General features: G+C 41.2%; 1 protein-coding gene across 1 annotated transcript in view; it reads left to right on the top strand.

The window, feature by feature from the left end:
* Lrp6 (LDL receptor related protein 6) overlaps positions 1-24,897 on the top strand; it is a 120,531-nt gene that overhangs the window by 87,623 nt on the left and 8,011 nt on the right. Inside the window, exons 13-20 of the mRNA XM_051173184.1 lie at positions 5,051-5,253; positions 7,144-7,355; positions 8,313-8,503; positions 10,960-11,169; positions 12,707-12,832; positions 18,306-18,542; positions 20,277-20,387; positions 23,447-23,677. Coding sequence (XP_051029141.1) covers positions 5,051-5,253; positions 7,144-7,355; positions 8,313-8,503; positions 10,960-11,169; positions 12,707-12,832; positions 18,306-18,542; positions 20,277-20,387; positions 23,447-23,677 — 1,521 coding nt within the window. The remainder of the gene's footprint in view (positions 1-5,050; positions 5,254-7,143; positions 7,356-8,312; positions 8,504-10,959; positions 11,170-12,706; positions 12,833-18,305; positions 18,543-20,276; positions 20,388-23,446; positions 23,678-24,897) is intronic.

The raw sequence follows: 24,897 nt of genomic DNA, 5'->3' as shown, positions 1-24,897 counted from the left end.
TTTTAAAAATGTGAATAATAGCTAGAGTTGCTGTAAGAATCCAACAATATGTCAGTGTGTGAAAAGTGATGTGGCTCTGGGGAAGACCTGGACGGCCAGTATGTTGGTGATGGAGAGATGTGCTTTGGAGTTAGGATAGATCTTGAAAGTATGCTTAGTATAGAGAAGAGCGATACAGCACAGCAAAGATGATTTCCAAGTTTTGTGTTGGATCAGTGCACTAACAGGGAAGTGGTAAGGCTGAAGACATGTGTTTCAGAGCTGCAGGTGTTTGCATGAGCTTGCAGAGAGAGTTGAATGCTGGGTCCAGTAGACTTGGGAAGGACCAGATAGCAGTTTTAGGCACATGGGAGTATGGGTTCTTTTAACACTACTCAGGTCTGCCCAGCTCTGTCGATAGCAGCCACAGACAGTATTATATTAAAGGGCAGCAGACCAGGTTTAGTTTATGGGCCATAGTTTACAATACCTTATGGAAAGAAAAGAAGATATCTGATGGCCAAAAGCACTGGCTCAGGACAAGTTTGCAAAGGGTACTGAGATTTGGCATAACCAGAGACCAGAGAACTAAGAAAAGCAGAGATCATCAAGGTACCAAAGAGAAGAGGTAAGATTGTTTCAAACAAGAGTTGCTGACTGCTGCTGAGAGGTTAGGTGAGGTCTTAAAAATAGCATCCAATCTTTAAATAGTTTCCATTTTGGCTAAAGGTGGGTATGGCTGACCATGAAGACAGTAATTTCAGGGAAGTGATGGTGGCAGACAAGTTGAAGTACACTTATACAACGAGTCTCACAAAGAAAAGGAGGGAGCCGTGGGTACACGGGTATTTCTCTCAAGAACCTCAGCTTTTGAGTAGAAGGAGAACTATTAGAGATTAGAGACATAAGGAACATGGCAATACTTCCTGAGATCATTGTGTATGTAGCTGGATATGTCCCGTTGGCTGGCTGCTTGGTTGGTGAGTGCCCCTACCTAATATCTGTATTTGACCACCTGATACAGTCAGTGGTGCCTCAAGACTTCTTGTGTGCTGTTTTTATGAGTGCTATGTAATATTTGCTTGGAGTTGTATTGGATTCCATGTTTTATGAGAAGCTTAATGCATAAGTTCTTGCTTTCAAATGTGTTCCAGCATTGTTTAATTTGCATCTTGACTGATTTTAAAAGCCAGTTTAGACCAGCTTGTCTCTGGTCTCAAATGTCACAATGCTATCTCATGCTGAGTAAAACCCCTGAATCATACAAGGCCTTCAGGGCTCAACATGAGCAGTGTCCCTCACGTCACAACAGCTTCCTTATTTCTCACTTCATTACTGCATCTTCATCCCACATACCCGAGTTCCTTCTCTAGCTGTTTCTACTGTTCTTTAATTTGCTGTCTCTAGAACAGACAGTTTGGACTCATTGCTGGTTTCAGATATGCAAATCAGCCCCATTTCAGGACTGTGATCTGCTTATTTCTTCTCCTTGGTGTGCTCTTCCTGCCGAACTTTGCATGGCAAGCCTTCATGCCAAGTCTTTTGCTTGTGACCCTTGTAGCAAGATCTAGTCTGCAGCACTCACCACGGGGGGTGGGGAGGTGGGAAACGGGACACGGACGGGATGGACAGACCTTCCACCAGTGCCATTGCCAGGGTCCTGCAGCTTCCTTTCCAATAGCACTTAGAACACTCGTGTATAATGTAACTTATACACTCTACTATTTACATACTGTTACTTCCTTTGCTGTGCTTATTGCTTACTGTGTATCCCATGAAGTAGCAGCTTTGTTTCTGTTTTCTTCACTGATGTATCTGAGGTGCTTCTGGTACATGGTAGATACTGGATATTATTGTTAAGTAAATGAGTGAAGAAATAAGGCAGTTCTGGCAGGATGTGTGGCTAAAAGTGAGAAAACTTTTAACTTGTCTGAGTTTGCTCACCTATAAAATGATAATGTAGGAACTGAATGACATTCTGTGTGATGTGTTGGGATATAGGGATTAAATGGCATTCTGTGTGATGTGTTTCTGTATGTGTGACATATTGATAATATAGGGATTAAGTAGCATTTTGTGGGTATGTTAGAATATAGGGATTAAATGGCATTTTGTGTGATTTGTGACATATTGATAATATAGGCACCCTGTTTGATGTGTGATGTGTTGTAGTTTTTCAGTAAGTACTTATTTCTTTTACTTCCCTCCTCTAATCTTATTGTTACTTAACAAAACCAAGGCTACAGTGCTGTCTTTGTTGTCATTCAGTGTTTGTTTCTTTACATCATTTTTTATTCTTTCATTACATATGCATTAAACACTCATACATGCTAGGTCTTATTTTAACCTGTGGGAAATGCTCACAATGAATGAAATAGACAGAAATGCCTGCTTTCACCAAGCTTACATTTCCCTGGAACTGTTAAGGTGAATAATGTGAGGGCTATATGGTGGTAAGTGTGATGAAGAAATATTAATATTATGCAGTGTTAATAGTGTTGTCAGGGAACTCCATACTGAAGTGATATTTATGTCAAGACTTGAAGGAGGTGAGGAAATGAGCTATGAGGGAGTCCCACCTGACTTGGTGGGTTACTCAGGAGCTCAGCAGTGGAAGAAGGGTGAATGAGGATACTGAGGGTGATGGAAATTTCTAGTAGACTGGGTACTTCCCGAATCTTCTAAGCTGGCTGTGGACTTTTCACCAGTGAGGAACTTAACAGAAATGCAGTGTTGTAAGTATCAGACTTCTTTGTCACTGCCAGTGAGTTTCTTTGTATACAGTTGAGTGTGAGTGTAAAGTAAGCCCCAACCACAAGTAAGAGCCGAGAAGATCGGGAGTCGGGCAAGGAGTTCTGGCATGGTCTCCTGTGTTTATATCGCCGAGAAGGGCATGTTTCTGCTGCATTTAGGTAATGGCTGAGCACCAAAAAATAAATAAATAAATAAACAAACAAATAAATACAAGTATTGTCATCAAGTTTATGTATATAAACTATAGGAAACTTCCCTCCCCCACTGCCATCATTTTCAGTGGTTTCCATTACCTGCTGTCAGCCTCCATCTGGAAATAATGCATGGAAAATTCCAGAAATAATTCATAACTTTGAAATTGCATGTGGTCCTGAGTAGCACAATGCAGCTCATTTCAGCCCTACCAGGATTGGAATCATTTCTTTGTCCAGCACTCTGTATGTGCTATCCCCCTGCTAGCTCCTTGGCAGCCATCTCTGATGTCACATCAGCTGTCACAGTATCCTGAGTGCTTGTGTTCAGGTGATGTTAATTCTCCCTAGTAGTTTCCCCAAAGCAAAAAGTAGTAAGAGTGGCAATTATATTATGGTATATTATAATTTTTCTTATTTCCTTGTGCCTGCATGTATGCTTGTCAATCACACCAGGTTGTCTGGTGCTCAGGAGATAAGAACTTGAGTTAGAGAAAGCTGTGAGCCACCACATGGGTGCCGGGAGTTGAACCTGGTACTGCAGCAAGAGCAACACTTGCTCTGAACCAGTGAGCCATCCCTCCAGTCCCTCCACTGAGTTTTAGGATAGCTATATATGTATAGGGAAAATACAACAAAGGATTTGGTGATGACAAACTTTTGTTTGTTTTGAAGAGAGGTTCCTACCATATAACCCAGGCTGGCCATGAAATCAGTTCAGTAACCTCCTGCCTGTACCTCTCAGATGTTTTCCTGAACTGAAGATGACTGCATAAATAATGAAAGGCCGCATTCTAGGAAAGGGAAGTGTTGTCTTGGATACATTTTCTTGTTCTTATGAATTAGAGTTTCATCTTACCATGGAACACATTTTTTAGTGAAGACATAGATGCTTTTTAAGTTTCCTTTATTTTATGTGTGTGAATGTTTGCGTGCATGTATGTGTGTGTGCCATGTACATGGCTGATGCCCATTGGGGCCACAAAGGGATGCTAGTTCCCCTGGAATTGGTGTCACAGACATGATCTGCCACATGGGTTCTGGGGACTGAACTCACATCCTCTACAAGAGCAGTAGGCACTTTTAATCACTAAGCCATTTTTTCAGCCCCTGGTTTTTGTGCTTGGTTTTTAGATACCATCTCACACTGTCCACCCTCACATTTACAGTGATTATTTTGCTTTAGTTTCTAGAGTTCTGAGATTAAAGGCAAGGGCCAGTACACCTGACCTTTATACTGATCTTCACTATTATAGATGAGTGTCAAAGTGCATGCTGGGACTTGAATCCAGGGCCTTAAGCAGGCTAGGTGAGACTTCTCTCACAGAGCTGCATCCCCAGTAAGCATATATTGTTAGCTTTTTTTTTTTTAATCATTTTTATTTCCTTCCTCTTCCTGCAAAGCAAATGAAATCTATAACTTCTTATGTTTTACATAATTAAAATCACCCAGAGAGATGTAATTACAAAATTAAGGCATTTCTCTAACCATTTTAATTACTAAAGATGAGACACACAAATCATTTATAGGTTTCTTCCCTTTTCTGTAACTCTATAAGTAAGCCATTTCCCTGCTAATACCTTTATTCAGATACAACTGAGTATTAACTTTTTTTTAAAATCAAATGCACATTTCTATTAAATGAAAGAAGACATATTAGTTATTTACAATGGAGCCTAAGGTCTAATATGTACATATGGTATGAAGATCTAGTAAATAGTTAAGTAAAGGCAAACTGGAAAGTAGCAAGTTTTCTTCCAGAAGTGGGAGAACCATATCTGGGTGGGAGTCAAGGAGATCAAGCAAGTTACATAGAAGATATGGCAGTGAAATGATCCTGGTGGCATGGGTGGGATTTAGAACTAAACCAATGAAAGAACTCCAGGCAGCAAAACCAGAGAAAGCAATTAGAAAATGCAGGGCCAAGTGGATGGGAAACAGTTTACAACTGGGTTTACAACCAGACTATTCTCACTGTGAAGGGAGTTTCTGGAGGTCTGCCACAGGGCTCTCCCCTCAGCCTTAACCTGTTCTGTTGTTGACACACAAAATAGGCTCAGCAAACCTTGGGGTGGTGCAGAAGAGAGTCACAGTGTTTCAGATTTGCTGTTTTTTCTCTTTTAAGCTCCTACCACTTTCCTGCTCTTCAGTCAGAAGAGTGCCATTAACCGCATGGTGATCGATGAACAGCAGAGCCCTGACATCATCCTTCCCATCCACAGCCTTCGGAACGTCAGGGCCATTGATTATGACCCTTTGGACAAGCAGCTCTACTGGATTGATTCTCGACAGAACATGATCCGAAAGGCACAAGAAGATGGTGGCCAGGTAACTCAGGCTTAATCTAGAGTCCATTTCTGACTAGAATTACACTACCCATCCACATGGCTTCATCTGTATACAGGGAAAATAGAAATCTAGGTATGATTTTTTTTTTTTTTTTTTTTTTTTTTTTTTTACTACTCAAAGTAGCTGTACTCTATTCATCATCATCATTTGCTGATGGCATTGTCAGGGAAGCTAGGTCATTAGTGACTTTGCCACCACTGGTCCCACCCATTAATGCCATTGTTTCCATTGTCCCCTTGTATGCATGTTTTGAAACCAAAAGTCTTTGTTCTGGTCCCAGCCCTATCACTCACTAGAAATCTTAGGAAAGTTTTTGGTTGAACAGAATGTAAGGCATAAAGCCCCTACCTGTTTATAGTTATATTACTAATTACATTTTAAGACTCATTGATTAAGAAACATAATAATCTTAGTAAAATTAAAAATGTCAGCAATGTGTTATTGATTCTGTGGGGATTTTTTTGTTTTTGTTTTTTTTTGTTTGTTTGTTTGTGTTTTTTTGGGGGGGTGTTGCTACTATTTGGGGACCTTAGAATGAGAATAAGGATAATAGCAGTTTTATCTGTGCCTATGTGCCATTGTGGATTTCAATACTATTATTTATACACCTTCCTTCTGGGGTCAGTCAGTGTAAGCTTGAGATTACAATAGCTATCTGTTGTCTTCCTTGCGGATTTGAAATGGATGTTAACTTGGATTTTGAGTAGCTAAAATTTAGGGAAATGTTACTCAACTTTGCTGTCTTACTTTACAGTGAAGGACAAGGAGGGTGAGGCATACGTTCGTACCTATGAGCGCTGAGGGATCATTTAGCAATGTGGGCACACTTTGTACTCCAGCTGTACCTTGCACTACATAGGCTAGTACTAGTGGCCAATAAGCGATGGAGAGAAATTACATAGCCAAAGAGATAGCAAATAAATTAAGTAATCTTTAAAAGGCTATGCTCAGAATCTTAGTAAATGAAATAAAATTTATATGGACAGAATAAATAGACAAATCTGCTTTTGGTTGGCTTTGTTTGAAAAAAAATTATTAATTTGTAGTGAGGCATCTTGGTATAGGGCAGTAGTCTCAGCATGAAGGAAGCTAAAAATGAGAGCTCCTGGCCTATAGAGTAAGACCCTGTGTGTGTGTGTGTGTGTGTGTGTGTGTGTGTGTGTGTGTGTGTGTGTCTGTCTGTCTGTCTGTCTGTCTGTCTGTCTGTCTGTCTGTGTGTGTGTGTGTCTGTCTGTCTGTCTGTCTGTTCCTGATTGTTATTTTCTCCAGAGTAAGACTGTGTGTGTGTGTGTGTCTGTGTGTCTGTGTGTGTGTGTCTGTGTGTGTCTGTTCATGATTGTTATTTTCTCCAGAATGGGGTTTTTCAGACTTGGTACTGTTGGTGTTGGGGACTGCACAGTTATTTGCTGGGAGATTACCCTATGTATGTACTTCAGGATGTTTAGAAGCATTCTTGGTCTTTACCCAGTAGTCTTCAGTAGGCTTCTCACGTCTTGATAGCGAGGTATCTCTGGACATTCCCAATGCCCATGGATGCAATTATCACCGTCAGTTGAGAACCACTGCTCTAGAGGTATCTCCAGGATGTGATTGAAGCCACGGTTGTTTTTAGTTAGGGAGAAAAGCTGTTACCGTCTCTGATGAAGACATTGTCAGATCCCTGGACTATCTTTGCTGTCCTCAGCATCCTCTTCTGTTCCATAAAGCAACTCAAGGGGATATTTGAAATGCATGTTAACAAGCAGGTACATCACTCCTAAAAACCCTTTCTTTAAGAAATATCCCCGAAGACTGGATACCCTTCTTTGGTATTACAAATTGTTGTTGTCTGCTGTGGAATCTAACTTGTGTGTTTTTCTTTTTCTTTAGGGTTTTAATGTAGTTGTTAGCTCAGTTCCAAATCAAAACCTCGAAATACAGCCCTATGACCTCAGCATTGATATCTATAGCCGTTACATCTACTGGACCTGTGAAGCTACCAACGTCATTGATGTGACAAGATTAGATGGAAGATCAGTTGGAGTGGTTCTAAAAGGCGAGCAAGACAGACCTCGGGCCATTGTGGTAAACCCTGAGAAAGGGTAGGTCCCAGAGCTGCAGTCGGCCCCTTCCGCCCCTGATGCCCTCTCCATCCTTCCTCGCAGCAGCAAACAACTCCACCATGTTTCCCACTTACTTGGCCCTGATTTTACTGCCCAGGGTTCTTCATTGGTTTAGTTCTAAATCCCACCCATCCCTCCAGGACTGTTTCACTGCCTGCATGTCTTCCGTGTAGCTTTCCTTGACCTCTTTCATCTCCCAGCCGGATGTGATTCTCCCACTTCTGGAACCCCAGTGCCCACTGTGTCTCTTTAGTCGTGCTTATTCCTTTCCAGTTTGCTTTTACTCAACTGATTTTCAGTTACACTTCGGCTCCGTTGTAAATAACTGATATGTCTGCTTTCATTTAATAGAGGTTTGTGTTTGATTAAAAAAAGTCAGTACTCGGTTGCATCTAAGGAAAATGGCTTAATCTGGAGTTACAGAAAAGGGATGAAACCTGTCAATGATTTGTGTGTCTCATCGTTAGTAATTAAAATGGTTAATTAGAGAAATGCCTGAAATTTTTGTAACTAGATCTCTCCATTGAGCAGCTCTAGTGCACTCCTGCACAATAGGAGCAGCTGACTGCATAGTGCATACCCCAGAAATCCATCAGAAAGACTGCTTACCTTAAACAGCAAATTCTCCAGGATATAGAGTATTTAACATAACTACAGAGTATATACATGCTTTGAAATGTCCAATTATTCCATTATATGCATAATTTTGTGTGTTTGTATATAGCTGAAAATTTTTAAATAGGTTTGAAAACATTTTACTCCATCTTTAAAAATGAATGTGTTTTGCCGAATTAAACTCAAGGAAGGCCTTGCTCATGTTATGCAAGTGATCTCCCCTGAGCTGTCCTTTCTGCATTTATCTTAACAAGAATATTCTCAATTTGTCTGATTCTTCAGTAAATTTTTTTTTTTTTTATATTCTCCTATTGTCTTCAGGTATATGTATTTTACCAATCTTCAGGAAAGATCCCCTAAAATAGAACGGGCAGCCTTGGATGGAACAGAACGGGAGGTCCTCTTTTTTAGTGGCTTAAGTAAACCAATTGCTTTGGCATTGGACAGCAAGCTGGGCAAGCTCTTCTGGGCTGATTCCGACCTCCGGCGAATTGAAAGCAGTGATCTCTCAGGTACCTAAAACTGTTTCTGTATTATATTTGTATATGATTATAATTTTTTCATTAAATATATTCTACATTATGTTAGTTGGGGGAGATCTTTGATATTACGTCCTTGTCCCCTAATTACTCAACAGTTTTATTGATCTGAAAATTATGTATCTTTTTTTTTCCTAATTCTTCTGCTCTACTTTTATATCCTGTCCTCTCTGAACTCTAACCTATGATTGGTCTCTGCGCATTTTCCAATATGAAAGTTCAGAAACAGTCTTCCATATGCAGACGTTCTGAAGTGTGTTTCCTAATATCTCTCCTTAAGACTTCAGAGTATTCTCACTCAAGGAAAAGCCTGGCTCACAAAGTCATCACTTTTACCCTTCCCTGTGATCTTCTGTTTGTGGCCTCATTGGTGTCCAGGAAAATAAAATTGAAATAATAATACTGTTTATTTTTGTCAGAGTGTCAAAAAGTGTGTTATGGCTTATTATACCCAGTACTTGCCAGGATAGTAGGAGTAACATGCTCTCCTAAGTGTGGAGTATAGCATCTGCCAAATGTGAATGCTGAGTCCTGTCTCCAGCACCACAAATCCAGGACCTTTACTGGAGGGCAGTCTGCCAATAATTACCAGGATTTGAAGGAGGTAGAACCTTTGATTTGGCAGTTTCTGTTTTAGACGATTGTCCTACAGAAATACTAACAGAGTGATGACTGAACATCATCTGTGATGGTCTTTCGTAGAGAAATTCATTGTAGCACATGAGTGTGTGGACCGTCAGTGCCACGCGAGACTAAGGTGAGGCGGTTGTGGTGAAGTGCTTGTAAGCACAGCACTTGGAAACAGGAGCAGGAAGACTTATTTGAGGCCTGCCTGGACTAGTCCCAAGAACCTGTTAAAACAAAAACAGACCAACAGCCCCCACAGTGCTACGTGAACCTTCCAGTGAACATTTCTCTGGCCTGAAACTAGTGGAATTCCTATGTGATACAGATAGTAGCACATGTATTATACTGACATTTAAGACGAGTGTGGATTCTCTCCCAAAGTTGTAATATTAGTCTAAAGAGCCTATCAGCATTATATGAGAATTGTCTCCTAGCACCTGGTAGTATTGGAGTTTTACAAGTCTAGTAGTTGGAAGTGTATAACATAGTAGCAATTTTTTCATCTTACTTATGGAAATTGAACAAAATTTCTTTTGTGTTGATTGACAATGTGCATTTCCCTGTTTCTTACCATTCATAATTTCCCCTCCCTTAAAGAAAGCCTTGCCCTGTTGACCACACTGGCCAAAAACTTAAGGTATCCTTGCCTGCCTGTGCCTCCTGGCCTTCTGAGTAGCTGCAGTGTGGGCATATTGCACTGTACTCATCTGCCATTTTCCACTTTGAATTTCTAGAGTTTTTTTGTGAGTTCAGAATATGAAACATACATACATATGTCCATATGTGGATATGGCAAATCTACCTGTTTAGGATCAACCTTGGCCTTGCTTAGTGGAGTTTTTGTCTGTAGTTATCTTGTACTTTGAAGATTCATAGGAACCTCCATTTGCTGATAAGAGAAGAAACCTTGCGTTTTTGTCTGTGTAGTCAACAGCATTGACTAGACAATCTGTCTTTTCCACTGTTTTGAGACATAAGTTTAAAAGTGCGTGTCTGAATGCATGTCTGTGTTACAGGTGGATGAGCTGCCATGTGTGCACTGGGAATCACGTAGCTCAGTGCTGGAGCACTTGTCTAGCTATAAGCAAGGTCTTGGGTTCATTCCTCAGTAACACACACCTGCAGGAAACCCTTACACGTATGAGTCCATCTCTGAGTCATATTGCATAAAACTTTTGATGTTTGCTGACTTGTACGTGGTCCTCCTTTTTCTTCAGAGGATAAGTTCTGAGATCCCCTGAGATCTTACATATGCCTTAGCATTTCCACATCATCTAGAAGTCAAAACCCCTCCCTCCCCCAGTTTCACTGTTCTTGGACATTGAGTCCAGGATATTATAGGATAGGATTAGTCCACAACCTGTGAGTCACATGAGAAGCCAGGTGGAGTGAGAGTAGAATGTTCGCTAAGTGTCTTCGGTGTTTTCAGAGTGGGGGATGCTAAGCATAGGACTCTGGACTTTGTTACCACTGCTTCATCTATATAAGCATTGCTTTCATCTGCTTTATTGTTACTTTTTCATAAAATTTAATTTGAAAGTAGGTTCTGCTAAAGACAAATTGAAACTCACTGTCCCAACTCTTTGCTACATGTTATAACTAGAAAAGGTCCCTGTATATTGGGACTTGATTCCTATTTGCACATGTCTGGTTTAATACCATTTTCTGGTACATTTAAGTCTCATGGTGCAATGCTTGTATTTCCCACACTTCTGGGATCTACTTGGTCTTCATTGGATGACTGCTGAGAGTGGGATTTGGCCACACAAATCAATTGATGTGGAATATTTTTCTTTTCCAAGGTGCCAACAGGATAGTGCTAGAAGACTCTAATATCTTGCAGCCTGTGGGTCTGACTGTGTTTGAAAACTGGCTCTATTGGATTGATAAGCAGCAACAAATGATTGAAAAAATCGACATGACTGGTCGAGAAGGAAGAACCAAGGTGCAGGCTCGAATTGCACAGCTGAGTGACATCCATGCAGTAAAGGAGCTGAACCTGCATGAGTATAGTAAGTGAGGTGGATGCTGCCAAGGGGCCAAGGAGCACTGTGTGTGTTGTAAGAAACAAGACACAGTCTCATGGCTTTTTGACATCATCTTTTTTCTTCACTTTGTTTTTATATTTGGGAAAGCACTTTGTTGAGTATGAACTCTTAGCACCAAGGGGAGGCAGGAAGATTGCCAGCTTGAAACCATCTTGAACTATCTAGCTAGACCTAGTCTCAGTAAACCTAAGACCTGGAATGTAGCTCAGTGGTAAAGCATTTGCTTAGCACCCACAGGCTCTGGGTTTCCTGGGTTTCCTGGGTTTGATCTTTAGATCAAGTAGATAATTGAATAGTGTTGTATCACCTCTATTGATGCACATTTAGATATGAGTACTATCTATTTTGGGCAATCTACTCCTTTGTGGATAGTTGACAATCTCAGTATCTACACAGATATATGTGGCACTCATATTATGATGGAAAACAAATCATAATTGATGGCTATATTGCATAATGATAATGATACTGTAATAGCAAACATCAGCTTGTTTGTAGCACAAGCTAAATAGACAATTCAGAGCAGTGACTTCATAAAGTACAACTTGTGAAATAGACATTGAAAAGTCACCCTAATGGTTTGTCTTTTTAGCTTCACCCAAGTAAGAGGAAACTACATCTTTGTCATGCTATCTTTGGCAATTGAACAAGCAAGTAATTTTGTCTGTTTCAGTTCCAAGTAACCATTAAGTTTTTCCTTTTACTAATTTTAATTTTCCATAAATTATTTATTAAAATATGCATTTTAAAATGAAATAATTTTATCTTTTAGAAAAGTAGAAGTTCTGAGTTAAAAATCTTTCGAAGAGAATTCTCAGTTTTAAAAAATAAAACTATGTGTCAGCAGTCACCCCTGGCAATTTTTGTAGTTCTATAAATCATTTTTTTATTATTAGGCCTTTTGAATCCAGCTCTTGTTGTGTGGTCCTGGCTGGCCTGGAACTTACTGTGTAAACAATCCTGGCCTTAACTTATGGGATCCACCCTGCCTCTGCTTCCCAATACTGAAATACATCATGGCTGGCTAATACCTTAATTTAAAAAGTACTGCAAGCCTGTCATAGTTAAGTTTTATTCGTTGTATTTATTCATAGTTTTAGTCATTATCTTCTTTAGGTTTGTTGTTGTTTAGAATTGAACCAGGGCCTTACTCATGGCAAGTACTCTTACATGGAGTAATTTCCCCCAGCCCTTGCTTATATTTTTAAAAAGAAAATATGTATGCCTATGTAATGTGCTAGATTTTATACATGCCTGTAATCTCAGTAGTTTTAGAGGCTGAGATAAGAGGATCATCACTTGGACTTAAAACTGGCTGGGACAAGGAGACTCCCATCTCATTTCCCTCCTCCATGCAGTGGTTATATGGAGATACTTTGTTATAGGTTATAGAGATAGAGTGTGGAATTACACTATATAGAAATAAAGTCAGAACTTACTTATATTTAGTATTGTTTGTGGTTTATAAATGATTGATTTTGGTAATTACAATCTTTTCCAGGACAGCACCCTTGTGCCCAGGATAATGGCGGCTGCTCACATATTTGCCTTGTAAAAGGAGATGGTACGACAAGGTGCTCTTGTCCCATGCACCTGGTTCTGCTTCAGGACGAGCTTTCCTGTGGAGGTAAAGAGTTAAAATCTTTCCTGGGCAAACCAGAGCCCCACATCCTGACCTAACCATCTATGGCTAGGCAGGGAAGTTGCTGTTTTTCCTGACTTAATTGGTAATTTGTGTTCTATTTATTTGCACACCATCAGGCTTGCCTTTTTTACTCTCTGTCGTCACCCCCCCCCCCCACTGTCCCTAATACTACAGCCTCCAGTGACCATCATTTTAACAAACTCTGTTTCTGTATGTTTGGATTTTATACATTCCACATACAAACATGATTATGTGATGTTTACCATTTTGTGCCTTTTTTTTATTTCATTTAATATATATTCTCTAGGCTCATTTCTTTGTAGCAGATGATAGTAGTTCCTCTTTTTTAAGTCAAATATTATTTCATTATATATGTGCTGTGAATTTCCTAAAAATATAGCAGCTTCCCCACTTCTCAGGGGAGTAATAAGATGAATTCACTCTGGTCTTCGCCCATTGAATTCTGAATTTTGTCGGTGTGTCATTGTTTGGAGTGTGTCCAGTGAAAAGAATATTCTTTTGTTCAAATCCATCAGGATTTTCCTATTGTTTTAAAAATTTTAAATTTTCCTATTGTTTAAAAAAGACTAAAACAAAAATAAAGCCCAATATGTCTGCACATATGTAGAGGTACACACATGCATGTTCCCATGTTCTGCACATGCAGAAGACAGATTCATGATTTCTCCTCTTCTTCCACCTTGAGATGGTGTCTGTTCAAGCTGCACTCCAGGCTGGCTGGCCTGTAAGCTGCTGGGCAGTCTCCTGTCTACTTTCCGTCTTCGGTAGGAGAGCTGGGGTTACAGAGGCTCTCACCTCAGTCCTGACCTCGGGCCACACTCACACCCGCTGTGTTCTCTCCCCAGGGTGCACTCCTAGTGCCTTCTGTGGTCACTCGTGAGGCATGACAAACCTTCGATACGTTCTTTTGAGCACCAAGTTCATACTCTTAATCAAGAAGTCCTCTTCCTGGAGATAATGCACAATTAATTTTAACTGAAGAAAAAAAGCTGTGGCATGCTGCTACCTGTAAAAGTAGCGATTTAAAAATACTCTAGTTTCTATTATTTGAAAAATTGTTAAATATAGCAACTGAATAAATAAAATACTTCATTTTACTTATTTATTTTTTAGTGCTGGGGAGCGAACCTAGTGATGTGGATATTAGTCAAGTGCTGTACCACTGAGCCTTATCTCCAGCCCACATCATTCGCTTAATAAATATTGTGCTTATGAAGCTGATATAAAAATGTATTTGGCTTACAGGGAAGGGGGTTTTGTTTTGATTTGTTTCTTTGTAGTGCTGAGACTCACCAAGCCCTTCATTTGGATCTTAAATTTTCCCATTTTAAGGCCATGTCCTACCAGATTGTGGGGTTGTTAGGTCTTGGAATCTCTGGCATTTTTTAAAATAGAAGTTGACTATATTATCTAGGCTAATCTCCACTGCCAAGCTTAATTGGTTCTATTACTTATTACTTCAGCCCCCTTAGTGGCTACGGTAGTGCAGTATCTGCCACTGTGCCGGGCACAAAAAATCTTATCACTGATGTTTCCTAGGGGTGCAGCTCAGAGCGCAGTACTTGCTAGCTCATGTGAGGTCTTGGGTTCTGTTCTATGCATTGCAGTTTAGTATTAGAAAGTTTTTTTCTTCTGTGAGGACAGTTCTGTGAATTAAGATTTAAAGAAATTGTATTCAGAAGATAAAAGGTAGAGATAAAACAGGATTACAAATTAATCTTTCTGATTTGTTAAAGACACATGTCTGCTTAGATTACAGGGAACTGAGGTTCAAGGTAGTGCATACAATTTGAGAACATGGAAGCCCTTCTGGGTGCACTTACTGTAATACTGAATCTCAGTACTATAAATTCATTCACTAGAAGAGCTACACACACACACACACACACACACACACAAATAACATTCCATGATTCCATGCTGTTACTTCAAGAGGAGTCAGAGCTACTTTATGTGTCTAAAAATGAAAATATCCTTTTCCAGAAGAAACTGACGGCTGTGGGATACTAGGGTGTCCCTCTTCAGAGACCTAATGTGCACATAGAGGGGAGGGAAGCCTTGCTGAGCGTGGAGATGTGCACTTGGAATTCCCACAGAGCAGCTCTTACAAGTCTGAGGCAAGCTCAGACAATTTAGGGAGACATTATCCAAAAAGGGAAAAATTATTAGAACAAACAAAACAAAGTCAAACCTTGCACAATAATGTAGACATTTAATAGTATCGAACTAGATACCTTTAAATGGTTATATTGGTAAAATCATGTTTCATATATTTTTAAAAATTCTTGTTTCTGTATAGAGCATTAGATTTTCTTTAAAAAGCAAATCCTGAAATAATTTCTCACTGTGTTAATAACATATAAAACTGAATCAGATCCCATCTTCCAGTTAGAAGATTTCTTTTAAAGGGACTTAATTTTTTGCCGATAAAGTGAATTTTTTATTTGTGTATAAAATGAATAGCAAGTTTTAGAAAAGTATACAACTGTGCTATTAACTTGACTCAAGATGTAGAGGGTTACTATTAAGAAAAGTACTCTTAAAGGTGGTGTGCTTGAGAGATGGAGGTCAGCCTGGGCAATGTGAGATCCTGTCTCCAAATAACAGCAAAAATGGATGAAGGAATAGAGGGTTAGGAAGGAGAGGTCAGAGCAGTCACAGAAGAAAGCGTTGCACTGTAACAGTGTGCATGCTGTGACCCAGCACTGGGCCACAGGGTGAAGTCACAGAAGAAAGCGTCGCACTGTAACAGTGTGCATGCTGTGACCCAGAATCTGGACGGGGTTGGGGTTGTCTAGTGGGGGCTTGTCTCACCCACCCACTGCAGAAGAGAAGGGAAAGGAGGGGCAGAGGGAAAGGAAATGGGGAAAGAGGAAGCAGACTCGGATTCATACTGAGTAGTTTTCTAGTAAAAGCACCTACTCTTCAGACTGTAGCTCAATGCAGAGTTAGTTTCTTGAACATTATCAGTGGAATCATGGCATGTAATCTTTTGGTTTTAGATTCTCTTACATAATATATTTTTGAGATCTGATAAAATGTGTCAGCTCTTTTTTGTTGCTGAGTCATCATTCATTATGTAACACTGCAGTTACTCTCCTGTGAAAAACTGTTAGTATTTAATTTTTAATAAAACTTCCATGCATGTTATGTGTGGTCTTTAACTTATATTGATTCCACAATTGAAATAAATGAAGCATAAAAATCTAAATTTCTGTCCAGTTTTTACAACAGGATTTTATTTGAACTTGGCGCACCTTCTTATGTTGTATTTCTTCTCAACTTGTTCTCTGGTTTTATCAGGTGATTTTAGAGTCTAATGTCCACTCTGCCAGGTTCTCTTTTGTTTTTCTCCTGTGTGCTTGTGTTATTACAAATAGCTGGACATGGCTGTGTGTACATGTGATGATCCTAGTGCTGTATGAAGGTAGGAGATCAGTGGGGCTTGTTGGCTGCCAGTGTAGCTCCAGGTTTAATGAGAGGCCCTGTCTTAAGCGGAGAGCAATAGAGCAGGACATCCAACAACCTCCTGACAAGTACCTGTACATACACATGTACAGACACCTGTGCATACGTGTGTACATATACATATGGAAGGGAGGTAAATGGGGGGAAGAGAGCTGTATGTGGTATATTGTGCCTGTAATCCCAGAATTTATCAGGAGGAGCTAGGATTACTGTGAATTTGAGCAAGCTTGAACTACAGAATGAGAACTTGCCCCAATCCCCTAACTCTGCCCTTGCCTCGATGTTGATTTTTGTTACTGTTGTTGTTTGAGACAAGATCTCTGTATGCACCCCATTTGACTCTTAAACTTGAGATCTTCAGTCTCCCAGTTGCCAAAATTGTTTACAGACAGGACCATGCCCAGCAGTACCCGTCTGTTTATTTTCTGTGGATCTTATGTGGCATTTTATAGTTTCAGAACTATGGAAATCCATTCATGAGTCTCTAGAGGGGTTTGGGGAGATGGTTCTCTGTACTTGCTGATCTTGTAGAGAACCCAGATTTGGTTTCTAGCCCCCAATACTAGCTCACAGCCATCTGTAACTCTGGTTGCCAGGGAGCTGGCTCCATTGGCCTTCAGGGTATTGTACATAAGGGCAGGCACTAACTCATACACAGAAAATAAAAGGAAATCGTAGATCTTCAGATTCTGACCTGTTTCATCCTTCACGATCAAAAGCTCACAGCTGTTAATGCTGACACACCCTCAAGGGAAGAGCCTGAGAGTGCTGAGCTACAGGTGTGCCGTGTGGTACCCTCAGATTCCCTGAACCCCGTCTCGGATCCCAAGTCCCAGTTTTACAAGTAGCTAAAAACCAGCCATTGTCTTTTTTTTTTTTTTTTTTTTGGTTTCAGTTTGTTTGTTTAGTGATAGGCTCATTAAGTTTTTTTGTTTTAATTCCCGCCAAATCTCTGAATATAAGTACAATCAATTTCCATGTAGGTCATTCTTTCAGATAAAAACAGTACTCAGTTTTCACTTAATGTTGACAATGTGAACAGATGCTTGCCTATTAAAAACCAGCCTGGTTTGATGTACAGTGTAAACTTAATGTGTACCTTCACTTTTAAACAGTAATGAACTCAAGACTTGATTTTTAGCCATTAACATTTTTCTTACTGACTTACAATGAATTTTTTGTTTCTTAAAAGACAGGATCTCATGTAGTCTAGGCTGCTGTCAAACTCACTTTGTGGCCAAGGACGGCTTTTAACTTGTGGTTGTTTCCTTTGCCTCCAACGTGCTGAGATAACGGGTGTGCTGTTGAGACCAGCTCCCATCACAAGCATCCCTACGAGTAACTGGCTTCTTTTGTTGGTTAAAGCTGTGGCTCTGTGGCTGTGGAGCATACAGGGACTCCTATTAATGTGGTACAGCTGCAGTCTACTAAGATCTCTACAGCTTTACCCATAATTCCTTCTTCTGTAGCATCAATGCAAGTGTGAAAAGGGCAAATGCCACTTTAGAATTGTTATAAAGAGTTCTCATCTGTTTACTGTTCTGACTGGGGTAGGACCTGAGACAATGGAGCTGATAGCTGAGATGGGCTAACGTGCAGTAGCCCACTTCATTCAGAGCACCACACAAGGTTAATAGAGTCACATGAGTAAAGTATATAGTCACAAGGACAAGGCCACACATGGCACGCAAGCCCTATGTGTTGAACAGCTTGCATGTGACAGAAACATGTTTTCCCATAGAGGCATCTAAACCAATAACAATGGCCAGGTGTAATGAATAATCTGAAGGAAACTTACTGCTATCGACTAGAGAAAAATTAAGTTACAATCCTCTTACTGTAAAATACTGTGTATTTATCTTTAATGAGCTCCACTTGGCTATACATGTTCCTTCCTCTGTGTGACCACTATTTTTTTGTTTTGTTTTGTTTTTGTTTGTCACTCCCTCCCCTTGTCCGTTTGAAGAACCTCCAACATGTTCTCCTCAGCAGTTCACTTGCTTCACCGGGGACATTGACTGTATCCCTGTGGCCTGGCGGTGTGATGGCTTTACGGAATGTGAAGACCACAGTGATGAACTCAATTGTCCTGTATGCTTAGAGTCTCAGTTCCAGTGTGCCAGTGGGCAGTGCATTGATGGTGCCCTTCGATGCAACGGTGATGCAAATTGCCAGGACAAATCGGACGAGAACAACTGTGAAGGTATCAAGAATTCTCAGTGCTTGGTTTTAGTTTCTTTGCACCAACTTACTTGAAATTCGCTGTTTTTGGTTTTATCCTCAGTAGATTTGGGTTTTATATTTATGGCATGAACATTATACATGTTGCTAATTGAGCCATTTCATATGTGTAAGGTCTAACCCTGGAAGTGGGTGAGACTAAACTCAGAAAGCCCATCCCCAGTGCCGTGCCTCCTCCAGAAGAGCTTCAGCTTCCCATAATCTCCCATAACAGCTCCACCAGCTGAGGGTGAGCCTGTGATGGGGCACTGCTCATTCAAACCGCCACAGTGGCCATCTTTATAAAGAAAAGGGTTATGTAGATCACAGTTCTGCAATGTCAAGGGCATGTTGTGGAATAATTAACTATGAAACGTGTTATATTTGTTTATGCTGCATTTGTTTAACAACATAAAGATGTGTTGCTTTGCCTGCCTAAGGCACCTGATTGATTTGATAAAAAGCTGAGTGGCAGTAGAGGGATAGGCGGGGCTGGCAGGCAGAGAATTAAGTAGGAGAAGGAATTAGGCTTAGGAGGAGAGGGAGGGTGAGGTGAATGGAGAAGAGAGAGAGATTCCTGGGTCTGGCCAGCCAGACTTGGAGTAGGAGGTACAGAATGAAGAAGGGTAAAAAGCCCCCAGTAAAATGTAGATGAAGAGAAACAGGTTCGCCAGGCATTGGTGGTCACGCCTTTAATCCCAGCACTCGGGAGGCAGAGGCAGGTGGGTCTCTGTGAGTTTGAGGCCAGCCTTGTCTACAGAGCTAGTTCCAGGACAGGTTCCAAAGCTACAGAGAAACCCTGTCTCAGAGGGGGGGGGGGAGGGAGGGAGGGAGGGAGGGAGGAAGAGAAAGAAAAGAAAGGGGTTATATAAATTTAAAAAGCTGACCAGAAACAAGCCTAAACTAAGGCAGAGCATTCATAGTTGATAATAGTGACATGATTTGGGGGCTGGTGGCCCGAGAAAGCTACAAGGTCATGTGCTGCCTCTGTGCCTGGTGAAAACCTCGTGGCAGGTGGCAGCACATTGGCAGGAACACTTGGGACGCTTTGAGCATATCTCAACAGGAAGCCAGGGCAGGAGGAGGAGCCAGGCTCTTGTTCTTTTAAAAATGTGTGTGTGTTTTGCCTGCATGTATGTCTGTGAGCCTAATACCCAAGAAGGCCAAAAGAGGGCGGCAGACCCCTTGGGATTGGAGTTATAGATGGCTGTGAGCCTATATGTGGGTGCTGAGGTTGAACTGAGGGTTCTCTGGGTGAGCTGCCAGTGCTCTTGGCAATTGAACCATCTCTACAGCCCCAGGCTTGCTCCTCTTATAGCAATAGTTTTTCTCATGAGCTAACCCAGGGTACATCAAGAGCTCCCTAACACATCTGAGAAAGAGGTCCAGGTACCTCCCACTGGGCCCCCTCTAACCTCCATTGGATCCCTCCACACTCAGGGTCAGGCCTCCAACATGTGAGCCTTTGGGGGAACCGTATAAACCATACCAATAAGCTCTGAAGACTGATAAAGGGCACCAAAAATTAAGTAAAATAAAGTTTTAAGAACAAAGAATGAAATTTCTCTTTCCTACCAACCGGAGTCCTTAGAGAGTGGAGTTTGCTTTATGTCCACGCCTGATCTGCTTTTAGGTTGTACTTAGAAGGTATTTGACTGTTGGTAGAATTTGTCTTCATGCTGTAATAAAAATAAAACTACTGTGCCTTTTTTTCTAGTGCTGTGTTTAATTGATCAGTTCCGCTGTGCCAATGGTCAGTGTGTTGGAAAGCACAAGAAATGCGACCACAGTGTGGACTGCAGTGACAAGTCTGATGAACTGGACTGTTGTAAGTAGGAAGGCAGCCTTCTAATTGTTCTCAAGGGAGAATTCGAAAAGCGCCCTTTCCCTTTTGTATTTTACTTACAATCCAGACTTCCTTGTGTAGAACACAAATACTAGGTGTTTGTGCCAGAGCTGTTTTCTGTTTTGCTTTTAGTAATTGTTTCTTTGTGCACAGAGATAGTAAAACACCAGGAAAAATAAATAAATAAACATTGCCCTGCCATATCAAGTCACACAATTTCCAGGTAATTTAGATACATGGAAATTAATTGCTAATCTGAACTTCTTTCTGAACATAGTTTGAAGTGTTTCTACCAGCTTCTTGGGGTCTAGAATTTAAATGTTTTCTTCTTCCTCCTTTCTTGCCATCTTCCTTTCCTCTCATTGCCTCAATGACTGCTTGCCTGCCTCTGCACCTTGGTTCCCTCCGAGCTTTCCCGCCTCCCAGGCTGATCTTGAACTCACTAGTGCAGAGTGTAACAGCCACATAAGTGAGTGGTAGCACAAAGATGGGGTAGATCCAGGAAGCTTCCTAGAAAAAACGATGCTGATGAATGAAAGTGTTCGTCCCATACAGATGAGTAGAGATGCTGCATTATGTTTAGAGCCAGGAAGGTGTGAAACCAGTTATTTTTCTGAAACTGTGTAAGTGGGATTGCTACATTAGCTGTCTTGTGTGTCACCCAGAGAGAATAGTGTATGTAGATCATGAAGGTGATACTGTACTCATGGTTCAGAATTGCTGACATTTCTAAGAAAAGGCTAGGGTGGGAACATGAAAGCAAAAGCTGTAAAATGTGTTGGAGATGATATGATGTATTAATTAAGCTATTTGTTTTGAATTTCTTTGGACCACATGAGGAGAAGTGTAAAGATAAGATGCCTGTGTAGAGAAACAGGTGTCACGCAGTAGCTTTTCTGCACATGAAGTAGACTACATCACAATTTTTCTGTTCCCTTTATTTTAAATGCTGGCTGCAACCTGATAGGTTATTTCCCATCTACTAATACTTTGCAGTCTGTAATTGAAAATGCTCAGGAGGCATTTGTGTTCTGACTGCAGATGATCTAAATCAATAGGAACAGTGTGGCTGGGGAAGGGAGGCTGGTTCTCAGTTACTGCAGGGACAGAGGGGTTGGTAGCCACTTAGCTATAGTTGGCAATTTTGAGTTGACTCACGGGTGCCTCACAGCCAGACTGCAGTCCTTAACCATGATTGCAGCAGGAACTAAACACTGAAGGTATGGGTGTGATGCTTGGATAATGCAGTGCTGTTTGCTCTTTGCTTTAAATGTAAATGGCTTTCACAGACATGCACTTTAATGCTTGTTGTGGCCATGCCAGTCTTTATTGCTCTTAATCGGTCTACCCCAATTATTATGTGTTTTACCTCTAGATCCGAGAGAGGTGGTGATAAGGGTGAGTTCAGTTTGAGATATGTTACACTGAAGGTAATTATGGGTTGTCCCTTTAATATCGTTAGGAAGTTGATTGAATGAGTCTGTGATTCAGGAAGGTATTTGGCACTGTTCAGATTAGGATGGTAATTAAAGCTATGGCAATGGGTAAAATATTCAGAGAGTAGAGAAGGAAGCAAGCAGATAGTAATAACTCAGGGAAGCATTCACAATTGATTGACAGCAGGGTGGGGCATGGCCACACACACTCATGACCCCAGCTCTCAGGAGGCAGGGGAAGGTCAAGATTTAAGGCTTAGTTTAGCTACATAGCAGGATTGAAATTAGCCTGGACTAGGAGATACCCCATAACAAAAAAACAAATAGTAAAATTAGGGGAGTGGTGTCTTCCATAGTGAGCAGATAATTGCTTAAAAGAAAGCAGGAGCCCACTCTGTTGACCATGTAGAGAGGTCTGTGAGATGAAGAGTCCCTTGAATGTGGCAAAGAGGAGAGCTCTAGCCTTGCCAGGCAATTTCCCCGCAGTGGTGATGGGGGAAGCCTGACATGAGCAATAGGACTCAGATACCAGCACTGTGGGGCAGGAACTTCCAGAAAGGTTTATTCTTTCTTGAATTTTGACATTGGAAGGGAATACCAAGACCCTAGAAGAGAATACAAAGTCAGTAGCTAGCCAGGATTAAAGAGCTAAAGAGCGTGTGCTTCAGATTCCACACTCTGCATTTGGAGCTGATGGCCACAACAAGGTAACTTAGTGCTTTCATTGTCATCCATTTATTTTTCTATTAGAGACGAGTTTAGCTACATGGGTGGGAGATTTGAATAACAAGAAGCAGAAAGTGTTTTAAGGGTTCTTCATTGTGAGATTACCTGTGGGTTAACTTGTAATCCAGGCAAGCCTGTCCCTGCCTCTCACCCATCTGCCCATGACAGGTGTATGTAACCTAGCTCTTTAAAAGAAAGATCCCAGCCTACTTTGTTCTCTTTCCCACTGTTCTCCTGGGGCAGACAAGACTTTTCCGGTCTCCCTCTTCTCTTCTATCCTCTCTCTCTCTGTGTCTGTGTTTCTTTACCTCTTTTTCCTTTCCTTCCTCCCCCTCCCTTTCTAATAAAAGTTCTCACTAAGCTCTGTCTGCCAGGCATGTGTGTCCTCTGCCTCGGTCACCCTTGTGTCCGATATGGAATCCGCCAAGGTCCCCCATGCATTTATTGTAACATAACTAATCAGATTGGAAGAATTTTCCTTCTAGATAATAGAATGGTGATAAATTTGATAACCTACTTCTTGCTCTTCCCATTCATGCCTTCTGCTTCTTAAAGACTCAAGTAGCCAGGAGTCCAGGAAGGTGGGTGTCCTGGGCAGGGTCCTTCGCAATGCCCTGGCCTTCCTTTGGGAGCATTCGAGTAATCAAGTTAGAGACCTATGTGCAACCTACTCTCTGCCCTCCTTTTCCCAGAGTTCTCCTGGTCTGATAATCCCACCTATAAATTCACTGCATACAAAAGGACATCCCCCATCAGTATATTTATATATAAACTATATAGTTTGATTACTCAACATACTTTTATTTTTGCATTCTTTTATTGCTATTTTGAATGTATAATTGTTTTTCCATTAGATTACTATAGTATTTTCCATTTTAGATCCAACTGAAGAGCCAGCACCACAAGCCACCAACACAGTTGGTTCAGTTATTGGGGTAATTGTCACCATATTTGTGTCTGGAACCATATACTTCATCTGCCAAAGGATGCTGTGTCCTCGTATGAAGGGAGATGGAGAGACTATGACGAATGACTATGTGGTTCATGGCCCAGCTTCTGTGCCCCTGGGTTACGTCCCTCACCCAAGCTCTCTGTCGGGATCTCTTCCAGGTAAGTGAAGATTGTGACAATCTGGTCTTGCCCAGTTTTAAGTTCTAACAATATTATTGCATTTCCGTTGTGGAAAAAGGACACACCTAGGATTACAAACTAGATTACTTTGGGTTTAAGAACTTCTGAGAGTGAATTGTTTTTAAACGTTTATATTGTCTTTCTATGCAGAAAGACTTAGGTGTGACTCCGTCAGTCAGCTTCAGGCCTCTGATTGCCTTGTGGGGCTGCACTGTATTGAAAGCAGGTGAGCCAGTGCTTTGGTGAGCCTGAGGCTATTGAGTCTAGGAAGAAAGGAGTGCAAAGACAGATGGCTCTGCTTTCCACAGGCAAGGGTTTGGAAATAGCTGGTTGACAAGGAAGGGGCATACTCCTCTGTCTTCTCCTGATCTGACAAGGTGACAGGAGTGTGAGGTTGGTTAAGGTATAGCCAAATGCCAGAGTTCCACCACTGGGGAGGCAGGAAAGCTTTTTCTAGTGTTTTGTGGTACCTTTGTTGGAAAATAGAGGTGTAAGAAGTACGGTTTTTCTACCCGCCGCCCGGTCTTGTCCCGCCACTGCGCCAGCCCCAAATAATACACAGTGAGACTCTGTATTTGATATAATCTGTTGGCCCATTACTAGTTTCTTATTGGCTAGCTCTGTCTTAATTATTAACCCATTTCTGCTGATCTATGTATTTCTCTTACCGGGGATCTGGCCAGCATACTGCTTTCTCCAGACTCTCCATCTTGACCCTCCTTCCTACTTCCTATTTCCTCCTTGTCTCCTAGTCCCTCCTATCTTCCTCTCCTATTGGCCAGCAGTGCTTTATTCATTAACCAGTATGAGAAACATATACAGAATGACATCTCCCATCATAGAGGCAATGTCTAACCTCTGAAAATTGGAATTTACTATGGCTGTGACTAGAGTAAGCAGCTGTAATATTTAAGCTTGTAAATGACAATGCTTCCTTGTTGTCATCCCTATTTCCAGTGAGTAGAAATGGAAACCTAGTTGGAACAGACAGACTTTTTTCTTTAGCATTAATAGTTGTGAGGTATCTGGGTGTCTCTGTGCCCTGGCGCATGTCTTCTAAAAGCTTTGCTTTCTGCGGCGCTCATCTGTCACCCTGGTTCCCAGTCCTTTCATGAAGTCTTCATGAAAACCTCTCACTTGGAGGGCTCTGTTTCTTCGGATCAGACCAGGCGGGAGCAGCTTGGCCGTATTAGAAGCCA

Source organism: Phodopus roborovskii, unplaced genomic scaffold (assembly GCF_943737965.1).
Source record: "Phodopus roborovskii unplaced genomic scaffold, PHOROB, whole genome shotgun sequence".
NCBI lineage: Eukaryota > Metazoa > Chordata > Mammalia > Rodentia > Cricetidae > Phodopus > Phodopus roborovskii.
Note: the sequence above shows the minus strand (reverse complement) of the source record. Positions and strands in the feature narration are given on the sequence as shown.